Genomic DNA, 22,317 nt, shown 5'->3' on the forward strand with positions numbered 1-22,317 from the left:
TGATAACATTTACATTTACAATAATTGATTACACAGCAGTGGGGAGTAGACTTTATTAAAGTAGATGTCTTTCTGAAAGCGCTGTAACTAAGTTTAAGAATATAATCCACCCACTGTTATCATCTTCAATGACCTGTACCAACATAGAGTAGAGCAGCTATCTGAACGCTACTCCAACAGAGGTCGATTATCTTGTTAATAATTTTACCTCCTCACTACGTACGACTCTGGATACTGTAGCTCCTGTGAAAACTAAGGTCTCTAATCAGAAGTACCTGACTTCGTGGTATAATTCTCAAACACGTACCCTAAAGCAGATGACTTGTAAGCTGGAGAGGAAATGGCGTGTCACAAATTTAGAGGATCATCATTTAGCCTGGAGAAATAGTTTGTTGCTTTATAAGAAAGCCCTCCTCAAACCCAGAACATCTTACTATTCGTCACTGATTGAAGAAAATAAGAACAACCCCAGGTTTCTCTTCAGCACTGTAGCCAGGCCGACAAACAGTCAGAGCTCTTTTGAGACAACCATCCCTTTAACGTTAACTAGTAATGACTTCATGAACTTCTTCACAAATAAAATTTTTATCATTAGAGAAAAAATGACCAATAATCATCCCACAGATGTAATATTATCTACAGCTACTCTTAGTACCATTGATGTTAAGTTAGACTCTTTTTCTCCAATTGATCTTTCTGAGTTAACTTCAATAATTACTTCCTCCAAACCATCAATGTGTCTTTTTGACCCCATTCCTACTAAACTGCTCAAAGAAGTCCTGCCATTAATTAATTCTTCGATCTTAAATATGATCAACCTATCTCTAATAATCGGCTATGTACCACAGGCCTTCAAGGTGGCTGTAGTTAAACCTTTACTCAAAAAGCCATCTCTAGACCCAGCAGTCTTAGCTAATTATAGGCAAATCTCCAACCTTTCTTTCATATCAAAAATCCTTGAAAGAGTAGTTGTCAAACAGCTAACAGATCATCTGCAGAGGAATGGCTTATTTGAAGAGTTTCAGTCAGGTTTCAGAGCTCATCACAGCACAGAAACAGCTTTAGTGAAGGTTACAAATGATCTTCTTATGGCCTCTGACAGTGGACTCATCTCTGTGCTAGTCCTGCTAGACCATAGTGCAGCGTTTGACACTGTTGACCATAATATTCTATTAGCGCGATTAGAGCACGCTGTAGGTATTACAGGTACTGCACTGCAGTGGTTTGTATCATATCTATCTAATAGACTCCAATTTGTACATGTAAATGGAGAGTCCTCTTCACACACTGAGGTTAATTATGGAGTTCCACAGGGTTCAGTGCTAGGACCAATTCTGTTTACATTATACATGCTTCCCCTAGGCAGCATCATTTGAAGACATAGCATACATTTTCACAGCTATGCAGATGACACCCAACTTTATCTATCCACGAAGCCAGATAACACACCAATTGGAGGCCGAGGTAATGCCATCCAGAATAAGAATCTGGTTAGATACCATATTTCTAAGCTTTTCAGCGCCGAGTACAATGACCTCAGTTTGATCTGAATTAAGAAGCAGAAAGTTAGCGGCCATCCAGGACTTTATGTCTTTAAGACATTCCTGCAGTTTAACCAGTAATGCTGTGAGCAACCTTGGAGTCATTTTTGACCAGGACATGTCCTTCAACGCACATATTAAACAAATATGTAAGACTGCTTTCTTCCATTTGCGCAACATCTCTAAAGTTAGAAATATCCTGTCTCAGAGTGACGCTGAAAAACTAGTTCATGCATTTATTACTTCCAGGCTGGACGACTGCAATTCATTACTATCAGGATGTCCAAAAAACTCACTGAAAAGCCTTCAATTAATCCAAAATGCTGCAGCAAGAGTACTGACAGGGACTAGAAAGAGAGAGCATATTTCTCCTGTTTTGGCTTCCCTTAATTGGCTTCCTGTTAAATCCAGAATTGAATTCAAAATCCTGCTCCTCATATACAAGGTATGCTCTGCAGGCCTACTTGTTGTTCCTAGAGTATTTAAAAGTAGAATGGGAGGGAGAGCCTTCAGTTTTCAGGCCCCTCTTCTGTGGAACCAGCTTCCAGTTTGGATTCAGGAGACAGACACTATCTCTACTTTTAAGATTAGGCTTAAAACTTTCCTTTTTGCTAAAGCATATAGTTAGGGCTGGACCAGGTGACCCTGAATCCTCCCTTAGTTATGCTGCAATAGACATAGGCTGCAGGGGGATTCCCATGATGGATTGAGTTTTTCCTTTCCAGTCACCTTTCTCACTCATTATGTATTAATAGACTTCTCTGCATTGAATCATATCTGTTATTAACCCCTGTCTCTCTTCCACAGCATGTCTTTTATCCTGTCTTCCTTCTCTCACCCCAACCGGTCGCAGCAGATGGCCACCCCTCCCTGAGCCTGGTTCTGCCGGAGGTTTCTTCCTGTTAAAAGGGAGTTTTTCCTTCCCACTGTCGCCAAAGTGCTTGCTCATAGGGGTCATATGATTGTTGGGTTTTTCTCTGTATCTATGAAGCGCCTTGAGGCGACTTTTGTTGTGATTTGGCGCTATATAAATAAAATTGAATTGAATTGAATTGAATTGAATTGAATTGAATCAGGGCTAGTTCGTCCATCTTATTCCTGAGTGAGACTACGTTGGAAAGGAAGATCCCAGGAAGAGCAGTTCGCAGTCCACGTCTCCTCACACGAGTGCGCCGGCTTGCTTTCCTCTCCTTCAGCATCTCACTTTCCTGATCAGAGTCTGCAGTAAATCTGCCACAGATGCGACAAATATTGGAAGTAAATCCACAGGTGTTTTAGTCCTGTAGTTAAGAAGCTCTTCTCTGGTGTAATAATATCCAGAGGAGTGCCCAGACACAGAAGTTATGCACAAAAACAAAACAGAAGTAACGCACTGAAGCACCAGGGCATCCATACGCGGCGCCATCTTGGAAGTTAAGGTTTCACGCCCGAAGTCCGACTTCTGCTGGCCAAAAAAGCGCAGAGTACCGTTCCAAACGGTAGGGAGACTCTAACTCCTAGCTTATTCCAGGATGCCCTGTACCCCACAGTTATGCCAAGCTGAACTAGCTCTATTCGCCGATAGGTCAATGTCGTGCGTCTATGGCAAAGAGGGAGCATAAACTCCGGTCTATGCGCTTCTTAGCAGCCCCGCTGCCGTTCTTGAAAAATTTATAATGCTTTGAAACAACAATCAACACCCCAGAACAAGTGTACGACAGTCTGCTGACCAATGGGGACTCTAACCCACAAAATGACCAATTCCCTATCGTCTATATTCACTTACACATTTCACTGTTTTCTCTTTTCATTCCTTCATTCACTTTACTCAGTACTGTAACTCATAAACTTCCATTATCATTATTTCAACTTTCAAACCTCATGAAAACTTCACCAAAATCAAAACAGACCTTTACCAGTAATTTAGTGAGTACACTTTAATTTTCAATGTCCAATTTGGCACACTTTGGAAATAATTCAACAGGAATGTGCCTTACCTTTGGATAAGCCGGCTTATGTCAACTCACTTCGATCACTGGCTCGTGCCTGCCCGTTCGACCGCCTCGGACCCCGGATTTCTCCGTCCGAACCTCCAAACTCACTCTCCCCCCTCAATAACCGGACGAGCCCCCAAAATGTTAAGGGTTCCAATATTGAGGAGGGATAAAGGAGGAATTCAAATCACAACACTGGTCCAGAAGGGTTAGGTCAAACGATGATTTTAATGAACACACGCGTGGGGAGATGAACACTGCAAAACATCAGCTGTAGATCTCCGCCCAATAATACACAAGCAGTTGTTTTTATAACATCAGGGTATTATTTATGACGCCCCCTCATGCGTCAAGCAGATACAATACATGCATAAGTTTCAAAACCACAAATGTTCTGTTGACGACTTTTGACACAGTGAAAAGAACATCGCCTCCATCTCCATGCCAGGTGTCTGTCCTGTAGCTCATCTCGCTTTCTTCTCCAAAACCTCAGATGCATGCTCTGCAACAAAACTATCAATTCTGCAGACTCAAAATGCAGTTGCAAGCAAAATATGTCTGAACTCTTACCTAGAATATAAGTCTACCTACAGTGTGTGTATGTGTCTCCCGACCTCAATTACACTTTGTTTCACCTCTCACCTCACCTACTAAAGCTCACAACCAGACAGAGGCCACTCTCATATGTGTAACAATCTACTAAAACTATATATGTAATATATTGAATAAATGCTTTAATTAAATGCCACTACTCAAAGCTTAATATTAAGATTATAAATTAATAAAACATGATAAAGAATAACATGATATAAGTGTTTTATAAGCGTGTAAGCAACCTTTCCATAGCTCTAAGTTACTTTACTCAATAGATCGCGCCGGACGAAGCTTCTGACCATCAATTAACTGACCGAGCTTCAACTCTTTAATAAGCACCAAAATGCAATGTGTATAAAATGATTACAGTTGCACCTGCAATGAAAGATTATTATATGATTATGATACCACCTGTAATTCAGACTTTAATGTAATATCAACAGCTCCAATAAATGCTTTAATGCAATGCTTGTTATGTGGTTCTAATGCAATGATAATGACTTAATGCAAGGTTAATTAATGCAATGATAATACAGATAATAAGTAACAGTGAAATAATTTGTTTTATCCCACAACACACACAACCCCGTTCAGCTATCTTAGTGAGGACCCTCATTGACATAATGATTTCCCTAGCCCCTTACCCTAACCATTAAATAAATCATGAATTATTATCTTTTTCCTCTCAGCACATTCACTTGGCCTTGGGCTGTTTTGACTGAGCTACACTGTTTGTTTCAAATGTTGTAAATAACCGAAGTCCTGAACTGGGAGTGATTTGGTTGTATTATTGGTTTGGTTTTTGGTTCTATATTTCCATGTAGATGAATTAAGACAGATTCACTCGTATCTTTTCAAAATGACTGTAAGGTCCAGCACGTCTATGTTTCTCTACCTCTTCCTGAGATAATCCCAATGATTTTCCCTTGGTCTGAAATCTCACCTGATATTGTGATATTGTGAGTCATCTGCCTTTAAGGCAGCGAACCACTGTTACTAGATTGTATCACATCAACTCAAAAAGAACTGTTACATTTCCTGCAGATCGTATATGATTTAATTATGTTCACTTTCAAAACATGTTTTGTTCAAACTCTTGTAAATGTAATAAGCATCCAGTTTCTCTTCTTTGAGTGAATGATTAAGAAGGAAAAACATGGAAAGAGTTTCTGATTCATCTTCAGTCCATCGTCTGATTAACCTAACGTTCATATTTCTCAGTGGAACTAAATGATTCCTACATCATTTCTGTACTCTCTGTATTCAGGTGCAACATTCGGACTTCTGCTGTGTTTCTATTTGATGACCATGTTTTAAGTATTATTAGAAAAAAGTCTTCTATGTGTCACTTTACACTTGATCCCAGTGATATTCCATTCATTTCTGATGAAGTCCAAAGGTGTTAATTTATCTGTGCTTAGAGAAATAAGGTAAACTGCTCAAAGGTCAGCTTCCTTTAGATCACAGGTGTCGAACTCCAGGCCTCGAGGGCCTGTGATGGCAGCTACATTGTAGCCACCGCCACCCTGGGGCGCACTGACAGAGGCGAGGCTGGCGGACACTTGCGCCACCGGGCCCTCTGATCACCACCAGTAGGCAACGGTTGAAGTATCTTGCCCAAGGACACAACGACTGAGACTGTCTAAGCCGGGGCTCTAACCGGCAACCTTCCAATTACAAGACGACCTGCCAGCTCTTGAGCCACGATCACCCCTTTATTGTAGTAAAGTCTTGTAATGTGAAGATAGAAACAAGGCAGAAAACAGCTCCATGATCTGATCTTAATGATGTTGTTTTGGTTTATTTCTGTCTATCAGAACTGGATTGGAAACTATCAAAGGTCTAAAAACAGCCTCAACCCTCCCAAAGAGCAAACTTTACACACGTCATCTTTCAGCTTACAATCTTTTTTGCAGGGATCTTCTGCCAAACAAGGCTGAGAGAATATTTCTTATAGTTGTCATGTTGATGCTATTTCAATCTTTGGGCAAACACACTCATATATTAGGGGTGATATCAGGGCTGCACAAGTTCTTTGTGTTTGTGATCATGAATAATAGAAGTGTGCCTGTTAAAGATCATGTTTGCTACATTATTATATGTCCTGTTATTGTTCTGTATTATATTCAGCTTTCACCATCCTTTCCCAGCCCCCTGTTACACCATTCATACAAAGCCAATTTGACTGTGAGCCAATGTGTTTGATAGTTTGTGTTGGATAAATAGATTTGATAGACTTGGTTCTCATCCAGAGGGAAACAGTCCAAATTCAGATCTAATGATGGAGGCTGTTTCCTACCACGGTGCAAATGTGTGGCTAACAAGGCTCATGGTCTCCAGCAGACAAATTCCCTGGAATGAGGTGACCTGAGTGTTGCTTTGGTGGGTCTATGCCCACGTCATGCCATCAGGATTCACAGTGGCAATAGTTCATATCTCTGTTCTTTAGCCTTCATCACAAAGCTGCGAAGGAAAAACAATCCAAACATCTAACAGGATTTGATGGATGCAAAGTCCACTGAGCTCTTTGTCATTTAGAAACTTGTCCAACCAACAAGAGCACAGATGAAAAACACAGTGACAATTAAAGGATTTTGCCATATATGAGCATAGATTACTTTAATATAGATTTCCAATGCAGGCTTTTGGTGAGCCACTGGGTTCTATCTAATAATCATCTCAGCATTTTACAATAGAATAGCTCTTTATTAGCTCTTCATTGATTGTTATTGGACATGAAACAAGGAAGCTGTGTTTCTCATTTGATGTTAGTTTCATGTTAATCATGATCATTTTCTAAAGAGCTGATATTTAGACCATTTACTGCACTGGGTGCACATTCTGTCTACATTTCTCTGTATGTACTGTGTTTGTCTTTTCATATTTCTCCATATTTACACACACAGTGAACAGCAGTAGATATACTCTTAATCTGTTTTTAGGCCCAGTGAAAGATATGAAGCAGAAATGGTGTCATTAGGAGAAGAAGAGAAGAACAAGTACGGCGAGGAGGCAGCAGCTCTTAAAGATGAAACACAGCAACTTAGCCCTGAGCTCAGAGAGCTTCACATGAAAAAGCTCCTCAAGCAGATCATGTCAGAGGTTTGTCATCAATAGGAGGAACTGTTAATATCATAGAATGAAGGATGCTTGTCAGCTGGATGAAGAAGGTTATTTAATGGCAAACTTTCACATTGAAGTCAAATTGTTGTCGTGTTGAACAGATTCATGTACTGATTGTCTCCAGAATGTTAGAAGAGCTTCAATGAATCATTAGAAACAACTTACAGCTGCACAGTTGTGTCAAACCAATCTTTGTGTCATTGTGGGATTTTTGTGTTTCTACATGTGACACACGTTTAAAACATGCACACAATTTGAACACAAAACAGGGTCTCATTTGTTACCACAGCCAGATGCTGAGAACCATTTACTTGTAGTCCTGTGTCTATATATATGTACAATTAGATGTTATTGGCAGCACGGTGGCACGGTGGTTAGCACTGTTGCCGCACAGCAAGAAGGTCCTGAGTTCAATTCCAACATCAGGCCGGGGTCTTTCTGTGTGGAGTTTGCATGTTCTCCCCGTGTTTGCGTGGGTTCCCTCCGGGTACTCCGGCTTCCTCCCACCGTCCAAAGACATGCAGCTTGTGGGGATAGGTTGATTGGAAAATCCAAATTGCCATTAGGTGTGAATGTGCGAGTGAATGTGAGCGCGAATGGTTGTCTGTCCCTGTGTGTTGGCCCTGCGACAGACTGGTGACCTGTCCAGGGTGTATCCTGCCTCTCGCCCTATGACAGCTGGGATAGGCTCCAGCGCCCCCCGCGACCCTGAAAAGGATAAGCGGAAGCGAATGGATGGATGGATAGATGTTATTGGAATGAAATGATTGTCAGCTTTGATAGTTTCATGTATGTTTAGCTGGACGGCTGTTTGATCCTCTACATGTTTAAAGGTGTCCAGTCCTGAGACACTGGGGGTGGAAACAGCTGTGATGTCATTGGACTGCCACAAAGACAGAAGTGCATGAAGTGAGCAGCCAAGGAGCCGCTGATGTTTTGGATTCAACAGTTTAGCATTTGAAAGGTTGACACAGACACATTTCCACATAGAAAGCTGAATTTGTCATATTCCACAGTTAACTCACTGTTCAGTGTTTTTCAGGAAGCTTCTTAACTGCCTGTGCTGCCAAACAAGCAGCTGATGTCCTTGAGAAGAAGCTGAAGAAGTCTTCAACAACAAATACAGGAAGTGAACTTTAAAATACTAGATTCACTTTAGACTCACACAAGAAATGACTAAACTAGCTGTGTTTGATTGACTCCTTTGACTATATGAAAGGTCAGTTCAGTGTGTGTGTCAGGGACCGAGCAGTAAAGCATATAGGACACAGGTGTTTTTGAGCCAAAAATATGAAAATATATTTAACAAAGCCAAAAAACTTAAACAGGCAGACCAATAAAAGAGGTCAACTCAATAGACTAAACTCAAGATAATAATTAACAAAACCTCAAACAAACATAAGATAAACTAACACACGGGCGAACTTAAATACTGGTTTAGCTAAACCAAATGACACACAAGGGGGAAAACAAAATGGCTGCCATATAACCAACTAATACAAAACAATTAACCAAACTTGAAAAAAAAACCCAGGCAATGAAGCATGTGGTTTAATCCAATTCGGCTGTCAGTGGTACTTCAGCTCTCCCAGCCCGGACAGGAGGAGAAGCCAAATCAGGTAACTCAAACAAAGAAAAATGTATTAATATAACTTAAAACAGAACTTTGACCTTGCAGTGTTAATATGTGTGCATGCCATATAAACATCGGAAGGTGTGATGGAAAAAAATAATTTAATAAAGAAACAATATTGAACAATAAGTAGAATATATTAAAGTAGCTAAAGTGAATCAACTGGTGGAGCTTACCATGTGTGGCTTGCCATCACAGTGTGTCTGTACACAGACTGTTTTGTTGTACTATTATTCAGTTGTCTGCTGTGTGCTGAATGTTTTCAAATGTCTGCATCTCAGTGTAGATGAGGCTGGGGGTCATGGGAGGCCACCATAGCAGTCTCTTCAAAATCATGACATCATCATAAATGCTGAGGAGAAAAGAGAAAAACATTTTCCTGTTCTGGCTTTTTATAGCAGGTATAGGTGATGAATAAACAGGAAGTGTAGAGTCAGTCTGAAGTCCAGAGCTCAAAGATTGAGTCCACAGTCCTGAGCAGAGCCACAGTGAGACTGTTTGAAACAGCAGCTCGATGTTTCTAGATCTGTGGATACATGAGCTGCTTCCTCTGGAGGTCCATGACATGCAGCGAGGCCACGAAGGCCGTCCAGAATCCTAGCCTCCCACAAACGTGTCCTCCTTGTCCCTGGATTTGAAGGACAGGTGGGCCAGGGTGCATTGCAGCATGGTGGTGGAACATATATATGGGTCCAGAGATGGAGCAGCGCTCTCTCTCTCTCTGAGTCTTTGAGGCTGTTTCTGTTTGAGTCTGGCTTTAGTTCAGTCTAATTTAGCAGCTGTGACATCAGAGATTGTAGGGGAGGAACAGCCACACCCACAGGTGAGTTTCCCACCCAGAAACAGAGCGTGAACATCACCTCTGTCTGCGCTGTGCTGGTCACAAGCTTTGTTCTGGGCTTTTAAGTGGAGGGTGGAGCTTGTGAGTGATGGAAGCTGAGAGCTGTGCTTGCACATGCTCAGTGTAACAGGATGTTGGTTGGCTGTTAAAGCTGAAATCTTTCTGGTTAGTAGTGATGTCACACATTAGGATAACTGTGCTAGCTCTCTGTCAGAGTACCAGGGCCTCGCTTTGACCACATAACTCTCAGTACACAGCATGATGTGTGCGCTTTAAACAGGAAGCAGAGGAGCAGGACTGAGGTAAACCTCTGAGGGATCAAACTGAGACTGAGCTCCAGATGTTTCCACATGTTTCTGCTCTGCGTGTGTTTGATGATTATTTCAGGTATAGATGATGGAATATGACCAGTCGGATGTCAGGCTGCTTCTCTGACAACGCCTCACCTCTCTGTGCTGCCCCCTGCTGGCTCTTATCATTACTGACTGAGTCCTTGCTGCCACTTAATTAGGTACAGCTTTGCCACCCGGAGATATTTTTTCCCCCCTTTCTCACTGTCCCTCTCCCCTTCTGTTTTTCTTTTCCTTCCTCTTTCTTTCTCCCTTTCCTATCCCTCACTCATGTCTGTCCCGTCTGTAACAACTGAAAATAAAATAAAATAAATAATAAAAACAAAGGTCGATCAAATGGACCAATACGGCAATGCCATGATGATCCATTTGGCAAAATAAATCCATTGGGTATCCTTGTTGGTCTTCAGACAACAATTCTGACGGCTAAAGAACCAAATGGGACAGGCAAAAAAAAGAAAAAAAAAAAAAAAAAAAAAAAAAAAAGGTACAGCTTTGCCTTCAGAGCCGCCTTAAACCTTCATGGCTCAGATTCAGCGAGGTGCTGGAAACATCCCTCAGAGTCATGTGATCAGTGACGTCTGCTTCAGCACTGACATATAGAAAATTGCATGATGCTGATTCTCAGCTTTTCAGCCCTTTGTCTGGGTGCTAATCCAGCTGTGTGTGTTTGTGATGACAGTAAATAAATAGTAAAAAATACTAACAGCTCCTGTTTTACTGCATTAAAGTGATCAGATGACTTCAGCGCTTTGATATGGATGGTACTGAAAGCAGGAAATGACAAATGTAGCACAGCAGCAGCTTTTAACACGTCTGAGCTGGAAACACAAACTGTGGTATGAACATCATTCATAGAACAGCTTCCAGCTTCATTTGCTCTGATACAGTTTGGATGGATTTGCATTTAAAGATGCAAAGAGACTGAAATGGTTAGTGTCAGGAGGTGAAAGGTCAGAGCTCCTGTGGGTCTGAGGGCAGCCTCACGCTGGAGAAGGATGAAGGAGTCTGACCTGAGCCAGTGTTTGACATGAACACATCAGCACTGCTATCAGTGAGCCTAACGGCAGCCATTAGCATCATTTCAGTGTTTCAGTCATAAAAACACTACCTGTCACTGTGGTGGTTACAGTGACATCATGCAGTTTGTGTTTTGACCTCCAGAGGGCGACAAATGAGCACAGACAGAGAGCTCCATCCAAACTTTGCTGCCATCAGTAATAATTCTTCAAATATAATCATCAGTGTTTGAGCAGTTATGATATCAGGGACAATCTAGACATGTGTGACAATACTGAGCATGTCACATGACACACCTTAAACATCATGTGATCCACTCTCAGTCTGCACTTTCACTCATGACTTAAACAGGTTGAAATGAGCTTTGAAGAAACATTCAGTGAAATAAAGCTTTCATCACAGGATTCATGTGAGCAGCAGATGAACTTTACAAAGAATCAGTGGATTTATCTTCTGTTTTAAATCAACTTTCATCACTTATAGCCATCTTAAGTTCATTTTTTCTAACTTCTCACTCACTAACATCTCATGATTTCAGATCCCTGTTGTTCCCAACCTGCCCTGTAGGTGGCCTCAGTGTGTTCCCACCTGCAGCTACAACAAAGTTTTATGTCTTCACACCTCAGCATGTGAACTTTCCTCTAACTTAGACTCAGTCAGACCAGTCACACGGCATATTTTGAAATCAGTCTGGCCCTTTCACACTCTTCAGGTGAAGCCCCGCCTCCTTGCAGGAAGCAGCTCACCTGTATGTCCGTGTTTAGTTTTCAGGTGTGGAGTGGAGCTTGTTGTTGGTGTCTCTGTGTGAAGAAACTGTAAGTTTGTTTTGTTTCCTTCTTTAACAGTTTGTCTTTAGGAACTTTACTGTTTGTTCAGTTCATGTTTGGTTTCTTCACACAACAAAATGTGTGTGTTTTTATTTCCAGGAAGAAAACAGTTGTGTATTTACTAAAGTAGCACACAGCAGTGTGCTACTGTTAAATATTAGATGTAATGTGTTTGATTGCAGTCAGGTTAAATTCATATTTCCTTCATGGAATTCATTCATGTTAAATTTTGATTCCCATCATAGGAGATCCTGGCTGACATTTAGTGTTTAGTCTCATTAACACAATCCCTCAGACTCTTCACAAATGTTGATTTCCTAAAATGAACACACTCCCCTGTGGTTTCTTGGCTTCTTTCAAACACTGAGAATCATCTTGTACCCTTTCCTTTGTCTTTCAAGCCGAACTTCATGTCTTCACACATCAGCATGTGAACTTTATTCTTACACTCAGTCTGAGCAGTCAGACCACATATTTCTCTATCTGCACATGAAGGTGTGGCTCGCACACACACACACACACACTGAGAAAACAGCTGAAGTATTAAAAACTGCTTCACTGTCCTCTGTTTCTTTCAGGATGTAAAAACTTTATTTATACTCCATTACAGTTTTGCATTCAGAGTATTACTTCAGTTACAGTACATACTTGTATTGTATGATGAATACATTAAACTCTGAGCTCGCTTTAATTTATTTAATGTTAATTAAATACTTGCATAATTTTATAATTAAGTCATTTTATTACACCAAACAAAAATATAAATGCAGGAACTGGAACACGCTGTTGTATACGCCAATCCAGAGCAAACATGCTCAATGGCTGACATGTCTGGTGAGTATGCTGGCCATGCAAGAACTGGGATGTTTTCAGCTTCCAGGAATTGTGTACAGATCCTTGCAATATAAGGCTGTGCGTTATCATGCTGTAACATGAGGTTATGGTCGTGGATGAATGGCACAACAATGGGCCTCAGGATCTCGTCAAAGTGCATTCAAAATGCCATCAATAAAATGCACCTGTGTTCGTTGTCCATAACATACGCCTGCCCATACCATGGGCCACTCGATCAACAACGTTGACATCAGCAAACCGCTGCTCCTGGAGGTGAACATGCTGGATGTGAAGGTCCTGGGCTGGTGTGGTTACATATGGTCTGCGGTTATGAGCCCGGTTGGATGTACTGCCAAATTCTCTGAAACGCCTTTGTAGATGGCTTATGGTAGAGAAATGAACATTCATTTCACGGGCAACAGCTCTGGTAGACATTCCTGAGGACAGCATGCCAATTGCACGCTCCCTCAAAGGTTGCGACATCTGTGGCACTGTGCTGTTTGATCAAACTGCACATTTCAGGGTGGCCTTTTATAGTAGGCAGTCTAAGGCACACCTGTGTAATATTCATGCTGTCTAATCAGCCCCTTGATATGCCTCAGCTGTGGCACGCAGTGGCGTGTCTAGAAAAGTTTTGTTGGGGGGGCCAGGTAGGGGCAAAGATTTGGAGAAGCGTGGCAGATGTAATTGGCAGACAATGTTTTAAAAAAAATCTACCAACCGTTAACCATAATTCAATAACCCTATGAACCTAATAACCGAATGCACTTTTAACTCTTATTAGAATGAGATTTATTCAAAGTTTATGCAAAGTTTTTAGATACTGCATTGATAAAGTACAAGAGATACAATCAGTGCTTTGTCAGTGTTTATTCAGCATTCAAGGACAGCAATATTTGCATAGTATTTTTACTGACATATAGTGCACATATGTTTTGGGCAAAAACATTTTTGAAAATAAAAATCTGAACATTTTTAACATACATGGCAAATTACCCAATGCCAATCCAAAACTTTATCTACCTATTAAAAAAGAAGATAATCTTCTCACAAACTGGTGTTTGATTTTGAAACAGGAAAAAAGTGGGGAAACAAATGAAAAGACTAACACTTGAATTAAACCTGAAAGCAAGTATATACTTTCTATACCTTCTATTTGATAATGTTTTCAGTATAAATTGTGCAACAATAAACCTCTTGAACTTTTAATACGAGTCTGTTAGTCTGTTACATGTTAGGAAGACAAGAAGTACAAAAACATTTGTAAACAGCAGGACTTGCAGTTGCAAAATATTTATGCTTTGAAAGTGAACATTTACTCAAGTACCTACTCTATGCTTCATCAAATATTATCAGTGATTTAGAATAGGTGGATCATTAAATAAAAAAACATGTTATTTAAAGCAGGATTTTGTTTTACTTTCCAATTATGTGCCACACTACATATATTTGCTCAGTTAATTATTTATTCCCAAATATTAGGATTTGTCCCCTATGGATTGGTTGAACAATTGACAATATAAACATCCCTTCCTTGCATTTTCCTTATTCATTCTCACACATACCTTCATTTGTAGATATAACAGGTGACAATGATGACTGCTGCTCAGTCTACCTTTCCCTGACATTGCTCTCTGCTTGTGGTTGTATTTTAGCCTTCTTAAGGAAGAAATTTTGAGATCTTTTCATTCTTCTTATTCTTTTATCTCTACTGGTTGGCCCTGAAGTAATAAAGCAAAAACTTATGTCACAAACAACAACGTTCCTGATGTATGACCTTGACTAGAAGTCAGGGATGTCAAATTCTGGCCCTCATGGACCCCTATCCTGCACGTTTTAGATGTTACCTATACCAATATAGCCAATTCAAATCAGATAATCCCCAAACACCTAGTTGTGCACAAGTCTGTAAATGATTCTTTAAATCAGCTGTGTTGAAGTATGGAAACATCTGAAACCGGGAGGACAGGAGCCTTGAGAACCAGAACTGCACATCCCTGCATTGAACATGGCACAGCCATTTCATGGGGTGATTTACACTCTATTCATAACATGGAGTTGGCAGGTAGGATAAGTAATGAGAGAAATTAGCTGGTAATATTGATGTATAAAGAACAACACTGGCTGGTGATGAAATACAGTCAGCTGGCATGGTGACACTGCCAGTATTAACCTGCACCAACTGGCAGTGTCACTCTTCCACACGCGCGGGGAGATAGATACTGCACACAATCAGCATAGATCGTCACCCAAAAATACACAAGCAATTGCTTTTATAATGTCAGGGTTTGACGCCCCTTCACGCGTTACAAGAACATTATTTGTGTTTACTGGGGACTTCCGGTTGCGCATAACACAGTATGGCCGCATAAAAAGTGACCTCCGGCACCAACCGTGTATTTCCCCGAACTCGAAAGCAGTATTACGGTTACACTGCCATACTTTGACACGATAATGAGTGGGGATAAATCTAAAAAAGGAGGATACGGGCTACGAAACATCCCTGATTGTGAAATAGAGAAAGAAGCCGCGGTTAATGAGGCAAGCCTCGCATCGGGACAAGATGGCGACCGAGGTGAAGGTCTGGACTGGCTTCGGGATGCTGTAAATAGTGTACTGATGGCCGAAATGGCTACACTGCAAACCGAACTAAAAAGTGACTTCAAAGAATTCCGTACAGAATTTAGGGAGGATATCAAGAAACAAATGGACGAACTATCTAAAGAAATGAGCCAAAGAATACGCGAGACGGCGGATCAGGTAGAGGAGGTAACTGGTCGGCTAAAGCAAGTTGAAGACAACATGGCTGACTCAGAATGCTGGGACATTGGTGTTAAGGACACACTTGTACAGCTGTTGGAAAATCAACGGGCACTTCAGGAAAAGGTGTCCGATATAGAGTGCCACGCTAGGCGCAAGAACATCCAGATTTACGGTGTACCGGTCAAGGACCAGCTGGGCGAAGATTTCGGCCCGGACCGTGCCCTCGGTATCGAGCGTGCCCACAACACGCTAGGACCAAAACCACCTCCAAACGTCCCACCACGCTCAATAATAGTGCGCTTCCTCCGGTTCTCTGTTAAAGAAGAGATTCTCCGCACGGCATGGAATAAAGGGGTACACATCCAAAACAAACGGGTGTATTTTGACCATGACTACTCTCTGGAAGTGCAGAAAAGGAGACGGGAATATATCCCCGTTAAGAAGGCTCTGAAAGACAGCGGGATACGCTTTCAGACACCACTTAGCAAGATGCGAGTGTTTTATACGTCAGGCAGTGTCCTATACAATACCGCGACCCAAGCTGCTGAGGATTTAAGAAAGCGGGGAATAACCATGGGTAAGATCACCTTGGGGAGTCAAATCAACAGGATGACAGAGGACACGATATGGCAGTTACTTCCGTGGGAAACGCAGACAGCACACCGCGGGGGCGACTTCCAACAGCAGGTCTGGGAAAAACTCAAAGCATTCCGGAGGGAACAAGAAAAAGTACCAGCAGAAGAGTGAGCAGCTGACGGCGGGACAGCGGTGAGACAGCTGGCGGTAGAGGTTTGATAATCCGGCCGCATAAACAATGACTTTTGTATCCTTTTAGAATTCATGCTTCTTTAGGTTGGTGCCTACGGACATGGTCAGAGAGCTACCAAGTTACTCCTAGTAGCGATAAGAAACTAATTTTGCTTATTTTTTTGTATTGTGTTGTTTTTTGTTCTTTCACGTTCTTCTTGTCGTGATGAGTAGCCCCACCTTGTGGCCAGTCCCCTTAGGACAGTCTTATATCCTTTATATTGGAAGCCATTGTTAATGTTTTCTGTGTTCGCTGTTCAGTGAGTTCTGGTTGCAATGTTTTGAGGTCTGGGTTGATTATGTTGTATTCCACATGTCCAATTGATGGTTTGTAATTTCTATAAAATGCTGTCACCAAATGTAAATGGCCTGAATAGTCCCATTAAAAGAAGCAAACTAATTGCCAAATTGAAAAAGGAGACAGTAGATATAGCATATTGGCAAGAAACCCATCTAGGCAATGCAGAACATGAGAAATTTAAAAAAATGGGTTTCAGACACATTTTATTCATCGTATAGGGCCGGGAAAAAACGAGGAGTGGCTATCCTGATCTCAAACAAAATGAAATTTGAACATATATCTAACATAAGCACTAAGGAAGGTAGGTTTGTCTTAGTAAAAGGCAAAATAGATCACAAGGCTGTCACACTATTAAATGTCTATGCACCCCCAGGAAGCAACACAACTTTCTTCAAAAAGATATTTGATTTGATCTCTAAGGAAACTGTGGTAACTCTCATTTGTGCTGGAGATTTTAATTTACTGTTATACCCCCAATTAGACTCAAATAATATTGGCAGGAAAAGGGTCAGCATCAGGGTTTACCTTTTACTCTGCTCGACACTTAGTGTACTCAAGGATAGATTACTGTTTTATGTTTAATAGGGATTTAAACAGGATAAAAGACTGCAGAATAGGTCCAAGATATTTCTCTGACCACAGTGGAATTTATATAACATTACATTTGGATGGGAAATGGAGGACAACTTTGTGGAGACTAAATACTGGTACGTTAAATGATCCCGCTTTTGTGAAACAAATGATAGATGATCTTAACTTGTACCTGCAGGACAACGATAATGGAGAGACAAACCCCAGTATCGTGTGGGATGCAGCTAAAGCTGTCCTCAGAGGAAAAATAATTGCGTGGTCAACCATGCTTAAAAAGAAAAAGTCACAAGAACTGTTACAACTGCAGGATAGATTAAAGGTTGAAAGGAGGACTGGTACCTCCCTCCTGGAAGGAAGCCTTCATATCTGTTTTGCCAAAGGGGGTACAGGATAGAATAAATTGCAAATCTTATAGGCCAATAAGTGTTCTGAACTCAGATTACAAACTATACACAACTATTCTGGTAAAAAGAATGGATGCTGTAATGCCTTCATTAATTGATGAAGACCAAACGGGTTTTTTGAAAAATAGACAAACCCATGATAATATTAGGAGAGCTTTACATATCATCGAACACATTAATAATAGGAAAAATAGCTCAATTATTCTTAGCTTAGATGCTGAAAAAGCTTATAATTCAGTGAATTTGGACTTTCTCTTTCTAGTGATGAAAAGATTTGGTTTCTGTAGCGAATTTATAAAATGTTTCCAAGCTCTTTATTCTCTCCCTACTGCCAGAATAAAAATTAACGGTAGTCTCTCCAATACCATATTTTTAGAATGCAGATGCAGGCAGGGGTGCCCAGCAAGTCCCTATCTCTTCAATTTGTTTATCGAATGCCTAGCCCAGGCTATACGTCAGGAAACATTGTTGAAAGGGATTGTAATAGGAGGGGACGAGTACAAGGTATGCCTATACGCAGACGATATCTTGGTAACAATCACAGATCCCAGCTCAGGTGTACCAGTATTAATGAGGATGTTAGAAACGTATCGGGTATGTTCAGGGTATGTTCTTAATGTCGAAAAAACACACGTTTGACGTTTAATTTCTCTCCAGATCAGACACTATTGTCAAAATTCAAGTTTAAATGGAAGGCAACCACTATCAAATATTTAGGAGTGTTCCTGCTTAAAGACCTTACACAACTGTATGACATTAATTACAGTCGTACTAATAGAGAAATATACAGTGACCTCAACATTTGGAGCCTGCTCCCTCTCGACTTTGGCAACAGGATACAGATAATTAAAATGAGCATTCTTCCTAATTTACTCTATCTCTTCCTTGCTTTACCTATTCCAATCCCAGAGAAGCAGTTCAGGGAATGGAATAAACAGATTTCGAGATTCATTTGGCTTAACAAAAGACCAATGGTAAAGTTTTCTACTTTGCAGTTGCCGAAGGAGGAAGGGGGCTTGGCTCTACCTTCATTAAGGGATTACTACTTGCCTGCTCAGCTGAGGTCTTTGGTGTGTTGGTGTAACCCATCCTTTTGTGCAAGGTGGAAGACGATTGAGATGTCTCTCTCGGACACACTGATCCAGTCTAGACTTGGTCACGCAGCTTCTGAGTTGGACAATATCTTGACAACCAGCCAATGGGTCAATTTTACATTAAAAATATGGAGAGGAGTGGTCAAGCAGGCACAACTTCAGGAAGAGATAAAACTTCTGAGGTGGCCAGCGTACGACCCTGATTTTTTACCTGCCTCCCACGACAGTAGATTTAGACAATGGGTATGGCATGGAATTACTGCTGTGTGTTCAGTTATCGTAATTCTAAAATTATGGCTTTTGATAACTTATGCAAGACTTATGGCCTTACGGAAACAAGACTTTTTCCGATACTTGCAATTCCATGACTATATTGGCAAAAGAATAAACAGCTGTGTCCCTGGAGACTTCTCGATTGTTAACATCTTCATTGACGCTTATGACTCCGGGAGTAGCAAAGCCCTGATAAGTAAACTGTACAAATGTATGACTAAGCTCAAAAGGGACTCAACAATTTACATAAAACAGAAATGGGAAAAAGAAATGGACATTGAGATTACAGAAGATGGGTGGACACGGATTTGGGAAACACAGTTTACCACAACTAACTCCAACATGTGGCGGGACTTTTGTTGGAAGAACATTATACGCTTTTTCATAACACCTAAACAAAAGTCTAAATTCAGTGCTACACCTGCGCCTTGTTGGAGAAACTATGGGGAAGTCATGGCAGATCATGGACACATATTCTGGTCCTGCCCACCCATATAACCCTTCTGGACGGAAGTTGCAAAAATAATCACAAAGATACTGGGATTCAATGTGACTTGTACATTCGCATCATTGTATCTGGGATATTTTGAAGAAGATTTAGTTACAGACGATGTTTATCTCCTGAGAATTTTCTTGGCATCTGTGAAGAAGGCTATAACAAAACGCTGGCTTTGTAAAGACCCTCCCACTATAATACTTTTTACCTCTATAGTGGAAGACATAAAATTGATGGAATGTATGACTTTCACCCTGCGACTCCAGGGAGACTTGGGGAGGAGACGTTGGAGAAAATGGCTGGGCTTTAAAAATTGTGGCAGCACTCTTTAATGTATAGAACTTACAATACCAAAGTATTGATATATGTATGTGTGGATGTGCAGCTGTATACACGGGCATATATTGTCTTCCCATGACCTCATAATATTTTGTCTTTTTTGTTTGTTTTTTTCTGCATAAAAATGTTCCTAAATAAATAAAAAGTATCAAAAAAAAAACAAATCAAAAAAAGAACATTATTTGTATCTTAAGAAAATTATTTGCATCTTTTACAGACAATGATCAGTTTTAAGAGCTAAATGAAGACACAGAAGTTCCCCTTTCTAGCATCTTCTTCCAAATATGGCAATAATTTCAGGCCCTTGAGGTCCCCATGGACTTGTCCTCTTCTTTAGCACATCTTCTGTCACCTGTTACTAAGCAAACTCAAACGCAGCAGGTTGCTGAATAGATTCAGGCCTTTGCTCAGGCCTGTTTCTAGATTATATGTACTATATGTGTTTTGTAAGTGTGTATGCAGTTTTAACCTTCTATAGCTCCAAGTCACTTACACAATAGATTGTCCAGACATCGCGCCGAACGAAGCTTATGACCTTTAATTAATTGACTGAGCTTCAACTCTTTAATAAGCACAAAATGCAATGTGTGTATACAATAATTATGGCTGCACCTGTAATAAAAAGCTTAATGTGAGGCCAGCAGGTTTTACTGAACATCTTAATGCAGTATCAATGCTGTAGATTATATGATTAATGCAATGTTACTGATGCAGGATATATTGTAGCAGTAAAATAATTCCTTTAATTCCACAAGTGTTAGTTTTTCCTTGATATTCTAATATCACCGAAGTTTACTAAACTGAACAAACTTAATATTACTTTCCGGGACATTTATTCTTTCCTCATTTTCTTTCACCGAAAAATTGTTTTCTGCGGTGCCGTCTTTCGTGCTCTCCTTCCTTTGCTAACCTGATGCTCATAGTGCAGAAGCCGATGCAGCATTCACTTACACTTGGATACCTGGGCTTCACTGTGAGAACATAATCGTACATTTGATATTTGATTGAATTTTATTGTTTTAGCTTCGGGGTGGCACCTGGGGTGGCCAGTCTGGTTGGGGGCCACCACTGGACACGCCACTGGAGGAGGAATGGATTATCTTGGTAAAGGAAAAGTGCTCACTAACACAGATTTATAAAGATTTGAGAACAATATGAGAGTCATGGGTCTCTTGTGTATGTAGAATAAATTTCAGATGTTTTACAAATGTAGGCCAATAATAATTACATGACATCATTTCATTCATTTCAAAGGTTTATTTGCAGGACACACAAACAGACACAATTGAAAGTTACAAATGTATTGTGCATGAAACGAATTCAAACGTGGTGCAGATGTGTGTCACAAGTTGATCTGGCCGTAGGCTATGGCACTTGGCCAGACTCCAAGCTGGTTGATTCGAGTCCATTTTAGTGCACACAAAGCAAACTGCACGCTTTAGTTGTGAAGCAAAAGCGCTGAAATCAGAGAAATAAAACGTAGGTGGGGAATGATAACAACGACTAGATTCTGCCGATCGTTTACTCTTGCTGTCCTGTGAATAACATCGGCGTGGTGTTAATTGTTTGCCGTTTTCACGATCACGTCGCGCATAAGAATATCACCAGGTAAACTTGCGACATTTTTAAACCTTTTTTTTGTCCAACAGCATCAAGACTGACGGAGTGTGTTTGAGATAACCTCACAAGTGTCACAGATGACACATTTGGCGTTTTTTTGCTGGTTTGTCAGTAGCAGCTCCTGACACGCAAGTCTGCCACACATCTGTTCGACCAAATCCAGTTAATGTGCGACCCCAGTTAATCTGGAACACCGGCCTTCCCAGCCTTGTGAGGACCCTGCCCACGTAGACCAGGTGTTCGCGATGGCCGGTGTTCTGGGAATCCATCCTAACTGAACAAACCATCCTACCCGTTGTTTCTGCGCATGCGCACAACACAAAATTAAGTGGCGAACCGTCCTACCTTTGTGAATATTAGCTAGAAAAGTACTCTGAAGGCTAAAATTAAGTGCCAAACTATCCTACCTTTGTGAATGTGACCTACAAACATAATTTCACAGCTAAAATTTAGTGGCAAATCAGAATCAGAATTGTATTTATTGGCCAAGTATATGTGCAGACACATATAAGGAATTTGGTTCCGGTAGATGGTGGCTCTCAAGCACAGCAATGTAACACACACACACACACACACACGTGTGTGTGTCTGTGTCTATGTGCACGAGCACGTGAGTGCCTGTGTGTGCGCATACCTGTATGTCTATGTGAGTGTGCGTGTGGATGTTTGTACGTAACAGTTAAAGCACTATGTGCGTATATCTCTATGTACGTGCCTTCCTGAGGGTCATAAAAGTCCATCTCCCTTCCAAACCAAAGTTATTTAGTTACAAACTTTGAGACTTCCACCCAGGCATGCCCTGAGGAATTTCCACTCAACATTAACCTCTCTTTGTCTCATTTTCACAGTTCAAACTGGGGGAGGGTCTCCTAGAAATATACTCCTAAGTTTAT

General features: G+C 40.8%; 1 protein-coding gene across 3 annotated transcripts in view; it reads left to right on the forward strand.

Annotated features, from left to right (window-relative positions):
* LOC146521193 (protein NLRC3-like) overlaps positions 1–22,317 on the forward strand; it is a 111,668-nt gene that overhangs the window by 80,447 nt on the left and 8,904 nt on the right. The window contains exon 1 of one of the 3 annotated variants that reach the window (XM_085154343.1): positions 11,807–11,890. The exons of the other annotated variants lie outside the window; for them this stretch is intronic. Coding sequence (XP_085010469.1) covers positions 11,826–11,890 — 65 coding nt within the window. The 5' untranslated portion in view covers positions 11,807–11,825. Of the gene's footprint in view, positions 1–11,806; positions 11,891–22,317 lie in introns of those variants that run through there. 3 annotated transcript variants of the gene reach the window in all.

Source organism: Neolamprologus multifasciatus, chromosome 3 (genome assembly GCF_963576455.1).
Source record: "Neolamprologus multifasciatus chromosome 3, fNeoMul1.2, whole genome shotgun sequence".
Classification (NCBI taxonomy): Eukaryota; Metazoa; Chordata; class Actinopteri; order Cichliformes; family Cichlidae; genus Neolamprologus; species Neolamprologus multifasciatus.